General features: G+C 42.8%; 1 protein-coding gene across 2 annotated transcripts in view; it reads right to left on the bottom strand.

Annotated features, from left to right (window-relative positions):
• Nucleotides 1-12,922, bottom strand: part of PPP1R13B (protein phosphatase 1 regulatory subunit 13B) — a 112,797-nt gene that overhangs the window by 56,161 nt on the left and 43,714 nt on the right. For both annotated transcript variants that reach the window (XM_006160065.3, XM_014592221.2), the window contains exon 3: nt 517-636. In XM_006160065.3, coding sequence (XP_006160127.1) covers nt 517-636 — 120 coding nt within the window. The remainder of the gene's footprint in view (nt 1-516; nt 637-12,922) is intronic.

Genomic DNA, 12,922 nt, shown 5'->3' on the forward strand with positions numbered 1-12,922 from the left:
TTTCTCCTTCCTTCTCTCTTTCTGGCAAGTACATGCACCCTCTGGCAATTAAAAAAAAAGAAAAGAAAAGAAAAAAGGAAGGTCTTGTGTACTCTAAAAGTAAAAAGAACATTTCCCAGAATATTTTTCTAATCTTTTCATGGTTTTAATTATTTTTAAAATCTAGATATTTGACCCATGTGGTATTTATCAAACATAATGCTTTTAAACAGCAAGCTCAAATGCATAGTGAAAACCAGGTGTGGTGGTGCATGCCTGTAGTCCCCACTGGGAGGCTAGGCTAGAGGGCTGGGACCTGACTTGGGTTTGAGAAGAACAGGGGCTGGTGTCTAGAGAAGGGGTATAACCTCAAAATGCAGTAACACTAAGCACAGGGGTGTGCGGCGCCAACTCTCCCTCTTACCCTTTGGATATGAGGGGGGGAGTAACTGTGAATAGTTTATTTTGACATTTAGTACTACTTTACCTAACTTTTATGGGAGAAATGTAAAAATGAGGAAGAAAGAATTTACCTACCTTGTTCACTACTCTCAGTCGGAGAGTCCTCGTGTCGAAGGAAGAACTTCACCTCCTCCCTCCGTGGCCCCCACTTCTGCAGGTGCTCATACATCATGTAATCAAAGGGGATGGGCCGCTCTAGAGGAAGACCATACCTTACTTAGTTCAGAAACAGATGGCTCCGTCAAAGTAAAGGGTTAATACACATTTAAGTAAGCATTCACATGTACACATATACACGCACATACTAGAATTTAAGAATATAATGACCACTACATTTTAACTTAATGAATAAAAGAGCAGGAACTAATTAGGTATATAAACATAACGAGTACATAAAAAGCAATTTTGCAACATTAGACAGGGAACACTGAAGGCACGCCCCTATGATATTTATTCATTGTGAAGTGGTGTATGCCTGTAGCCCAGGGACTCGGGGAGGCTGCTGCAGGAGCACTGCAAGCTCGAGGCCGGCCCAGGCAACACAGCAAGACCCTTTCTGAAAAACAGCCAGGCACGGTGGCGTGTACCTGTAGTCCCAGCCGGGAGGATGAGGGAGGAGGCTCCCAGCATGGCAAGACCCTGATATTAATTAAAAAAACAAAAACAAACAAAACTGGGTTTGCCTCCTTTTTAGCTCTTTAAAGGAATTCTTTATATCCTGAATACTAATCTTGGGTTGGTTAAATATATTGACAATAGCTCTATGGTTTAATTTTGTTAGTATCCTTTTTTTGGGGGGGGTCAGGGTCTTGCTTAAAAATTTTACAAATATGAGGTCATCCATCTTTTCCAATTTCAGTCTGAGTTTTTGGTACAATAAATCCTTCTCTACTCCAAAGTCAAAGATACTCTCCTGTGTTCTATAAATTTTAAAGTATTGCCTTTTATTGATTTGATGGAATTTATCTCTATGAATGGCATATTGATCTTATTTTATGTGTTCCAGCATCACTTACTCAATGTCTATCCTACCCCACACACCTAGAGTCGCCACCTCCAGGATTGTGGTTTTATTTTTTTATATGCCTTTTTTTGAGGGGGGGGGGTACAGAAGCTTAAAAATTTTACAAATATGAGGTCATCCATCTTTTCCAATTTCAGTCTGAGTTTTTGGTACAATAAATCCTTCTCTACTCCAAAGTCAAAGATACTCTCCTGTGTTCTATAAATTTTAAAGTATTGCCTTTTATTGATTTGATGGAATTTATCTCTATGAATGGCATATTGATCTTATTTTATGTGTTCCAGCATCACTTACTCAATGTCTATCCTACCCCACACACCTAGAGTCGCCACCTCCGACACGTACGGGGATTCTGCACGTGCACAGGAGCTTCCTGCGCTCTCTACTTTCCCACTGCCTATCAAGCTACCTGTGTGCCAGTACCACAGTCTGCATCACCATGGTTTTCCAGTAAGCCTTACAATCTGGTAAGCCAATTCCCCTCACATGATCTCACACACACACACACACACACACATATATGAGCAGCTTGTTAAGATCTTTTTTTTTTTAAGAAAACGGGGTAATTTTGTCTGGAATCATATTATTTATAAATAAATTTGAGAAGACCTGGCATTTTTGTGATACAGAGTTCCTTAGTGCATTAATATGATTATGGATCTCCATTTTTAAATGTACCTTGTATTCTTCAGAGATTTATTTCTTTAAAGATTTTTTAAAATTCATACTAGAGGGACCAGCAGTTGGCATAATGGCTATGTCGCTGGACTCCCATGTAGTCGACTGCAGTTCGAGTCCCGGACCCAGTGGCTTTTAACTCACGTCAGGCATGTGTGCATGCGTGCCCAAGATCCCTAGAGGAGAACGAAGGAGAAGGGACTGTGGCATGGCCAGCCCCTCTGGGGGGTGATTTCTTGTTTTCTGTCTCTCTGTCTTTCTGGCAAGCTCATGCACCCTACAGCAAAAACCTCTCCAAAAAGAAAATGCACACTAGAGCATATGTGAGAGAAAGAAGCACCCTCCACAGGACTCCATCAGACAAAGGGCTCTTCCTATAGTCCTGCACTCCCACCAGGATCCTGGGAACCTATGTATGCACCTGGTATTTCAATGTCTTAGAGAGTTTCACCACAGAGGTCTTGCATATCTTAATTTATTCCTCTGCATTGATTTTGCTGTTGTTATTGTTTACATGTGTACATTACCTTTAAAAAAAAAAGGTTCATTTGGGAATAATTTTGTGTGGTTATTTTTATTTTTTTATTTTTTGCCAAAGGGCATATGTGCTCACCAAAGAGAGATATATAGAGACACAGAAAGAAAATGAGAAATCACCCAGGGGTGATGGGCACGCCACAATCCTTTTTCCTCCATTCTCCTCCCAAGATTCTTTGGGCACACATGCACATGTACCTGGTGTGATTTTTAAGCTGGGTCCAGAACTCACACTATGGTCAACCATGTGAAAGTCTAGTGCCTTAACCACCATGCTACCTGCTGGGCCCTATTCAGGAATAATTTTAGGTTTAGAGAAAAGTTGCCAAGATAGGGGACTAGCAGTTAGCGTAATGGCTATGTCACTGGACTCCCATGTAGTCGACTGCGGTTCACGTCCCAGACCCGGTGGCTTAAACTCACGCTGGGCGCGTGTGCATGCGTACCCAAGATCCCAAGAGGAGAATGGAGGAGAAGAGATTGCGGCGTGACCATCCCCCCTGGGGGGTGATTTCTCGCTTTCTTGTCTCTATGTCTCTCTCTGTCTGGCGAGGGCACGCACCCTATAGCAAAAACCTCTTCCAAAAAAAAAAAAAAGTTGCCAAGATAGTACAGAAAGCTCCTGTATACCTTTCATCCACTCAAAGTTAGTATCTTATGTAACTATGGTATATGTGTCAGAACTAAGCAACTTACACTGGTACCTTACCGCTAATTAAATTCCAGGCTTTATGTGAATTTCACCAGTTTTTCCACTAATGTCCTCTTTCTGTCTCAGGATCCAATCCAGAAAAACCACACTCCATCTCCTTGGTCTCCCTAGCCTGTAATAGTTTCTCTGTCTAGGTTCTCATGACCTTGACAGTGTGAGAGGTTCTGGTCAAGTGTAGAGGGAGACTGAGGTGATGGGTTGGGGAAAAACACCCATAGAGGTGAAGCGCCCTCCTTGTCCCATGGTAGGAGGAGCACCTGCCACCATGGTGATGCAGTGCTGGCCAGACTGGCCTTGGCCACTTAGCGGAGATGGTGTCTGCCAGGTTTCTCACCATGAAACCACATTCTTCCCTTTCCATATTCTGTTCTTTGAAAACAAGCCACTAATCCCAGCCTACCGCAGAGATGGAATTATTCCATACACGTAACAGGTTTTGCCTCCTCTTTTCTGACTTTTCTTGGACTGAGAGCTCTCTGTGCTCCCCTTTCCCCTCCCTCCTGCTCATTTCTAAGCGCTGTACAGGTGCAGTATCACTGATACCTCATTATCACCAGCAGGGAAGCCAGCGTAGAGCAGCGAGCTGGCCTCGTCCGGCCTCAGGTGGAGTGCCCCTTCAACCCGCTGCACCACAGGCTCTGCCTGGCCTCTCCCCAGCCCAGGGCCTGCAGCCCTGCCTTGTTACCGCCTCGCACCTCTGCTCCACAGCAGGTCTACAGGATGTTTATCTTCATTGCTCCTTTTTCTTTTAATGTGCAAGTATTCCCTTAGTTTTCATATATTTTCTCTATAATTTTTTTTTCTTTTTAAAATAAATTTGGAGTTTACGCATAAACCTAATGCATCGATTTGGCCAGTATTAATTCTTAAGCTTGATTTGAATCTTGTACACTCATTGATCTTGACTTTTTCATCTTTTTGGTTATTTAGGCAGAAAAGATCTTCATTACTCTCCTCTATTTCAAACCTAGTCTTAAAGCCTCAATGGTTATGATGCTATCTAGTTCCATTAACAGTCCAGGTAGAAGACGGGAGGTCAGAGATTCAGTTAACAAATTTCAAATCCTAATTTCTCCTCCTAGACCCTGAGTGCCACAGATATCTGTAACACCAAACTATGCTTGTGGCTGGTGGGAACACAAAAAAGAGCCACACAAACCAGTGGCGTAACATGTTCCTCGCCTCCAGGGGTATTTTGGTGGGATTCTGGTTAGCTTATAAACCCTGCAAGGGCAGAGAATCACCCGCTAAATCCATGGAACTGTTACCCAAGGCAGGTAGAGTTAGTAACCTTTATACAGCTGAGTTCTAGATGAATAAGATTAAGTGCTCTGATGTAATTATGTCCAATCTAAACTAATCTTTGAGATAGCCAAGATGTTTATGTTAGCTCACGCGGTCACTCAAGAACCACAATGAAGGAGGAGATTATAAAACTGCATGCAGAAACTCTGGGGGGCCAGCCCTGAGGGCAGCAGTCGAGCACTGTGCATAGGGAGGGGGGTCCCACAACTGACCGTGGTTCTAATCCAGCCCTGATGGCTTGAAACCTACTGGGCACATGTGTGTGCAGGCCTAAAATTCTGACAGGATGGAGAAATGGAGAAAAGAGATTGCAGTGTCACAGTACTCCTATGGAAGGTGCATCTTTTCTCTGTCCTGAGTACATACAGCCTCTGGCAATCAAATAAACAAAACAAACAAAAGAACATGCTCACCTCCCCCAGAAAACCCTGGAACGATATGGGAGAAAGACTGGTTAACAGATTCCAATCGATCCTGTTCTTAGTTACCTGTTTCTTTTCCGTAACAAAGTCAGCCTTACCCATTCATTAATGTTTTTTTTCCTTTATTCATGATAGAACATGTGGGTGCCTATAGGGGAGAAGTGAGGCAGGGTGGGACACAGGGTCTGCTCATGCCAGATCAGTCTTCCTCTAGTCCTCCAGTCTGTCAGATCCTGCACGCGCATATGTGTCCAGCATGTTTTAGGTTGACTGGGCTGGGGATTCAAACCACTGTTGCTATATGGGATCTGGTTTCTCATAAGCAGGGCATCACTGCTATGCCATGGAGCTGGCCATAGTTCCACCATTTTCTAAAGTACTGAAACCTTGGCCAGCAGTGGCACGGTGGTTAAAGCGCATGGATACCACATGGACGACTATGTGGTTTGAGCCTTGGGTCCAGTGGCTTGATACCAGGCACGTGTTGCGTACATGCTCAAAACTCCAACAGGAGAATGGAAGAAAAGAAGGGGTGCTTTCTCACTAACCACACACACCCCCAGCAAATGCACGCACCCTGTAGCAAAGTAAAAAAAAGAAGGAAAAAATGTTTCTAAGTAACAAAACCAATTTTTTTTAAACTTTCCTAGATTCTCTGGCATAAATCAAGTTCTTCACTGTCTTAGAATTTAGCTTTCTGAGGTCTGCCAAGTCATTAACCACTTACCCATCTGTTATATAATCCAGAATATTATGTACTATCATATCTAATTCCTTGACCCTGGAGCTTAAGTCCCTCTCCTTGCCATTTTAGTGTAACTTCAGAAGGGGACAGAGAAACATGTACATGTATGTTTTATCTGTCCCTTAACCTGACGTCCACAACATGCAGTAGTCTGTAAGCAGAGTTTCTCCACTGGGATTCTACAGAGCCCTAGGGGCCTATGAGAAGTCACTAAGGGTTATATGAAATATCAGAACTAGAAAAAAAATTGGGCCAGCAGATGGCATGGTGGTTAAAGGTGCATGGCTGACCATGGTTTGAGCTCCGGACCTGGATGTTTTCTCATTCCTCCTCTCTCTCTCTCTCACTCTGTATGTGTGTGTGTGTGTGTCTGTGTATGTCTCTCTCTTCAAATATTAAATAATAATAATAAAGTTAAATGCTAAAAAAAGAACTGAAAAGAAAACCAGTACCCCTTGAATCTCATACAGTATGCATTGCATATACCATCGCGTCACTCACACTGATGGTCAGTAACGGTTAAGTGCCCTATCAGTAACTCTAACAGTGGCCTTTCAGCAGCAAGTGGCTGTGTGCAGAAGACTGCGTTCCTTTGAGCAATTACATTCTCCGGCCAGGAGGTGATGCACTGGTACCACACTGGACTCACATGGTAAAGGTCCTGGTTAAAGACCTGGAGCCTCCTTGAGTGTATGCATGATCTAGGCCAGCTGAGGTCACAGTGTAAGGACCCTGCTAAGGCTGTCTATCTCCCTGCCTCTTTCTCTGTGTGAGTGTATGTCTCTCATGGAAGAAATAAATAAACCTAAAAAGTTCCCTCTTGATCAGGCAGCTGGTTAGTGGTGAAAGCTGTACTGCATGGAGACAGGATGGCAGGCTGATGACATCAGCCTCTCCCTCCAGGAACAGCCTCCCATGCCTTCTTCCGGGCTGGCGAGGGACAACAACAGGAAATGGGAGGAGACTTTTCATTTTAAAGAGAAAATATTTACTTGTGCCTGATGGGCTGAGCCCTGGCTCATTGCTACTACTAACATTAACAAACATGAACTGTGTAGGCTAGAATAAATTATGTTGTGGATCAGCAGGTGGTGTGGAGGTTAAGGCATTGGGTCATACATGATCAGCTCCACAGTTCAGGTCCCAGACCCCACGGCTTGAAAAAGATGCCAGGTGCAGGACTAGCAGATGGACTAATGGTTATGTCATTGGATTCCCACATAGTTGACTGTGGTATGAGTCCCAGACCTGGTGGCTTAAAATTTATGCAGATAGTGTGTGTGTGCATGCCCAAAATCCCAAGAGGAGAACGGAGAGGGGACTGCAGCATGGCCATCCACCCTGGGGGATGATTTCTTACTTTCTGTCTCTCTCCGTCTCTCCAAAGAGCGTGCAGGCCCTAAAGTAAAAATCTCTAAGAAAAAAAAAAGATTCCAGGAGCATGTGCATGCATTCCCAAAATCCTGAGAGGAGAATAGAGAAGGGATTGAGATGTGGCTATTCCCCCTAGGGAGTGCTTTCTTACTTTGCCTCTCTTTCTCCAGTGAGTGCATATGCCCTATGGCAAGAATCAAAAATGAATAAATACATTGTAAAGCTCTCGTTGGTTTTGCAATATTTTGCCTAGTTATTAATTATGCCTTTCTGTTTCATATTTTAATAATGCCTGTGTTTTGTAAAACATGTGAATTTGGCAACTTTTTTTTTAGGGAGATTTTTACCTTTTTTTTTAAGAGCAATTTTTGTTATAGGGTGTGTGAGCTCGTTGGAGAGACAGAGAGAGACAGAGAGACAGAAAGCAAAAGATCATCCCCTGGGGGCAGATGGCCATGCTGCAATCCCTCCTCCTCCAGGCTCCTCTCAGGATTTCGGGCATGTGTGTACACACACTCGAACTGCAGTTGGGGATGTGGGAGTCCAGAAAAGTAACCATTATGCCATCTGCTGGTCCTGAAAGTCTAGCAATTTTTGAAGCGGAAGTATAATATAAAATTCCAGACTTGGAGCCAGCAGGTAGCATTGTGGTTAAGGCACTGGACTCCCACATGGCTGATTATGGTTAGAGTTCTGAACCTGGCAGTTTGAAGATCATACCTGGCACATGTGTGAACATGCCCCAGATCCCAAGAGGTGAATGGGGGAGAAGGGACTGTGGTGAGGCCAATCCTCTGGGGGGTGATTTCTCACTTTCCCTCTGGCTCTCTCTCACTAGTGATCACATGCACCCTATGGCAAAAAAAAAAAAAAAATCCAGACTTGTGGTCAGCAGGTGGCATAGTGGCTAAAGATGTTGGACTCCACATGGCTGATCGCAGTTCAAGCCCTGGAGTGGTGGTCTGAAAATCATCCCTCTCTCTGGTGAGTACATGCACCCTCTGGCAAAAACCTAAAAGAAAAAAAGAATTCTGGACTTATACCACATTCAAGAGAAATGAAAACAAAGGCCTACAGAAATACATTACAAATGAATGGTCACAGAATTTTTTTTTTTTAATTTTAGCCAGGGGCACATGCATTTACTAGAGATAGAGACAAGGGGTTGGGGGAGTAAGAAAGTACCCCCCCCAGATGGTAACATGGCCATTCCTTCTTTCAGGGTTCTGGGCATGTGAGTGCACACACGCACATGTGCTTGGCATGTTTGTCAAGCTGCTGGGTCCAGGACTGGAACCATGCAGTTGGTCGTAGGGGATCCTGCTGCCTCAACCACCACCGCCATCGCCAGCTGGTCCCACAGCAGAATTATTTATAAGGGCCCGAAGTGGGAAACAGCCTGCTATGGTCTGAATATTTGTATACCCCACATGTAGTATTAAGAGATGGGGCTTTGGGAAATGACAGGGTCGTAAAAGCTCTGCTTTCTAAGTCGGATTAGTGCCCTTACTAGGGCCCACGGTTATGTCACGTAAGAACATGGCAAGAACATGCTGTCTATGAAACATAGACACTAGACACTCAATCTACTAGTGCCTTAATCTTGGCCTCGTCAGCCTCTAGAACTATGAGCAATACACTCTGGTTGCTTACAAATTACCTAGGCTAAGGTATTTTGTTACAGCAGTCCAAACAGACTAAAACACAGCACAAATGTCCAGCAACTGATGAAAAGAGAAACAGAATATGATAAATCATACAATGGACTGTTTTTCAGCTATAAAAAGAATGGTATACTGAAACATGCTATGACATGCTAAGTGAGAGAAGTAAGATATGTATGACTCTGCCTACATAGTCAATGCACAGAACCAGAAAGTAGTGCAGTGCAGCGGTTGCCAGGGGCTGGGGGCAGGCAGAATGGGGAAAGGTAGGTGCTGGTCATGGCTGTCCAACATGTGAATATACTAAAAACTACTGACCTCTACATTTTAAAATGGCTAGTTTGGGGACCAGAGGTGGTGTAGTGGTTAAGGTGCTGGACTTTCACATGGCCAAATACAGTTCAAGTCCAGGACCTGGCAGACTGCTTTCTTACTCCCTCCCCCCCGCCCCCCCCACAGTCACACCTGAGTCTCTCTCTGGCCAAATTAAAATATTAATAATAAACAAATAAAATTAAACAAATTGCTTAAAAAATAAAATTGCTAGTTTTATGTTACATTAATTTTATCTCAATTCAAAGAAATAAAAAGGAATTCTTGAGATGTTCCCACTGCTGTTTAAACTTCAAAGTGATGAAGGGCAGTTCCAAGCTGCAAAGTTTGGAGAAGCGCCTGGGAGAGCTACAGAGCCAGCTCTTTAACAGAACCGATGGCTGGGTGAGAGAGAGTCCCTACCCTTGATCTCCAGCTCAGTCTGAGAACTCGATGCTCAGACAAGAGAGAACTTTGTGAGTTGCAATTTAATCATGCAATCACAGTGTGATTTACTACTCTGCGCCTATGTAAACTCTAGACTCGGGTAAAGAGAGCCCTGACATTCACAGAGATGCAATGCATGCCATGCTGTTCCCGCCTTTCTGTGAGGAGACAAGCTTTGTCTTATTTAACAGTCCTCAAGAGCAAAGATATAAATAGCCTCCTAGTTAAAAATGGGGCCTGCCAGCGACACAGAGGTTGGGGTAGCTGGATCCCGCATGGCTGACTGTGCAGTCTGAGTCCCAAAGGCTTGAAAAACTTGTCTGGCACACGTGTATACGTGTCCAAAATTCAGAAAGGAGAAATGGAGAATAATTGTGGCATGACCAATCCCCGTGGGGGTGCTTTTTCACTTGCTCTTCCTCTCTCTCTCTATCTCTGTCTCTCTTTGGCAAGCACACACACCCTCTAGCAAATTTAAAAAAATTTGTATGTATGTCAGTTCAACTCAGAACTATCTGTACAGTAACACAGTAATAAGCACAAGTTGAACATTGAAGGAAAGAATTTTATTCTGTATTTTTTTCTTCTCTTTTTTTGAATACATTTACCAAAGAGAGAAAGTGAGAAATCACCCTACAAAGGGGATGGTCATGCTACAATCCCTTCTCATCTCTTCTTGGGATTTGGGGCATGCACACACACATACCTGGTGTGTTTTTCAAGCCACTGGGCTCAGAATTCATACCGCACAGTAAGTCATGTGGGATCCAGTGCCTTAAACTCCAGGCCACATGCTGGCTTTCATTCCATATATTCAGTTCCAAAAGTAAACTTTTTATATACAGAGATGTATAAAAACTTTTCTACAACACATGTATTGTTCTTTTTATTTTATTACAAGACTTATATTTAGCCTAATGTATCTTTTAATTTTGCATAAAATTGTGTCTTAAGCCATATTTTTGTTCATATTGGTTTGGCTTGTGGTTTTAGTAGCTTTTAATTGATTTACTAATCAACACTGTCAATAAATTTTCCTATTAATTAAAATCATCTTATAACCTTTAAGTCTACCAAGTCTAAGCGTAATAAAAATTAAATTCCATACTGTCTCAAGCCAATTATTTAGCAGAAATGTATTGTTTCCATTTACAAACTTACAAAATTTTAAAGAAAAAAAAAACTTTTAAGTAAAGTAAGTTTCATTTTATTATTATCAGTATTATTGTTATCATTATTTCTACTATGAAAAATGTGGGACCAGTGGATGATGTTATAGGTTGCTGAACTCCCACATACCAGACTGTAGTTTGAGTCCCAGACCCGGAGGCTTGACACTTATGCTGGGTGTGTGTGTGCCCAAAATCTGAAGGGACTGTGGTGTGGCCATCCCCCAGGGGGATGATTTCTTGCTTTCTGTCTCTCTGTCTTTCCAGTGAGCACACATGCCCTATAGGAAACATCTCTCTTGAAAAAAAAAGTTAGGGCTAGCAGATGGCATAGAGGTTAAGATCATCAGCTTGAAAAATGTGCCAGGTGCATGTACGTGCCCAAAATCCCTAGAGAAGAATGGAGGAGAAGGGACTGCAGCACAGTCATCCCCCTAGGGGGCTCTGTCTCATTTTTTTTTTTTAAAGTAAACTAAAACATTGTTTGTTTTTGGGGGTTTTTTTGGAGAGATTTTGCTATAGGGGGTGTGCACTCACCAGACAGATAGAGAGAGACAGAGAGACAGAAAGCGAGAAATCACCCCCCAGGGGGGATGGCTATGCTGCAATCCTTTCTCCTCCATTCTCCTCTCGGGATCTTGGGCACGCACGCACACACGCCCGGCGTGAGTTTAAGCCACCGGGTCCGGGACTCGAATCATGGTCAGCTACATGGGAGTCCAGCGACAGCCATTACGCTAACTGCTGGTCCCAACATTGCTTTTGTTTTAAAGTAGAAAAACTACCTTACACATACTATGTAATATATGATAAAGCTCATTAGCATCTCTTAAAAAATTGATATAGGCTATGAGTGTTCACTGGAAAAGGATAGGGAGCAAAGATAGAGTGAGAATGCATCTGTCAGGAGAGATGGCCACGTCACAATCCCTTTTCCTCTCCATTCTCCTCTGGAGATTTTTGGGCACGCATGCATGCATATGCACCCAGCTTATTCTTGAAGCTTCTGGGTCCAGGACTCAAGCCATGCAATTGGCCATGTGGGATCCCTCTGCCTTTTTTTTTTCTTTTTATAAAAGAATTATTTAATTTTATTTATTATTATTATTATTGTAATTTTTAATTTGCTATAGGGCACATGTGCTTACCAGGGAGAGAAAGAGAAAGTGAGAAAGCAAGCTTCCTAATACAGGACTTGAACTGCAGTTGGCCATGTGGGGAGTTCAGCGTCCTAACCACCAGGCCATTTGTTGGTTGGGGGATCCAGATGTGTCAACCACCATGTTACCTGGCTGGCCTCCCTCATTAGCATCTTATATAATAGAAATCTATAAGACTTTTAGGCATTCATAGATAAAGTTTAAAAATCAAGTACAAAATTTGGCGCCAGCAGGTGGTTAAGGCACTGGACTCCCACATGGTGACCTCGGTTCGAGTCCCGGACCTGGAGATTTGAAACTCACACTGGGTGCATGTGCATGTGTGCCCAAAATCTCAATAATGGAGAAGGGACTGCAATATGGCCATCCCTGCTGGGCAAGTGATTTCTCACTTTCTCTGTCGCTCTGGTGAGTGTACCCACCCTGTAACAAAAATCTCTCTTAAAAAAAATCAGGCAGGAAATTTAATAAAAGGGGAAAACTGAAGAATCTACTTACATTACTGATTTGTACTAGCATTGACAACTGTATAGGGAAAGGAATCGCAAAAATAGGGTAATAATCGGCCAAATTAACAGACTAATACTGGCTGACCTGTAGTTCCCCCAAATCTGTATGTTGACTATTCCACTGAATAGATGTCACATTTTATTTATCTATTCATCAGATGATGGACATTCAGATAGTTTCCATTCTTTGAGTATTATGAAAAAATGCTGTTGTGAATTTTCACGTTTCAGTTTTTGTGCAGACATCTATTTTTTGTATCTCTTAGGTATATGAGTAAGAGAAATGCTATGTCATACAGTAATGTTATGTTTACCTCTGTAAGAAACTGCTAGAGTATTTTACAAAGCAGTTGTGTCATTACTTTACGTTCCCAACAGCAGTGTCTGAGGATTCCAATTTATCCATATTTTCATCAACACTTG

Source organism: Tupaia chinensis, unplaced genomic scaffold, assembly GCF_000334495.1.
Source record: "Tupaia chinensis unplaced genomic scaffold, TupChi_1.0 Scaffold000671_2, whole genome shotgun sequence".
Lineage (NCBI taxonomy): Eukaryota > Metazoa > Chordata > Mammalia > Scandentia > Tupaiidae > Tupaia > Tupaia belangeri.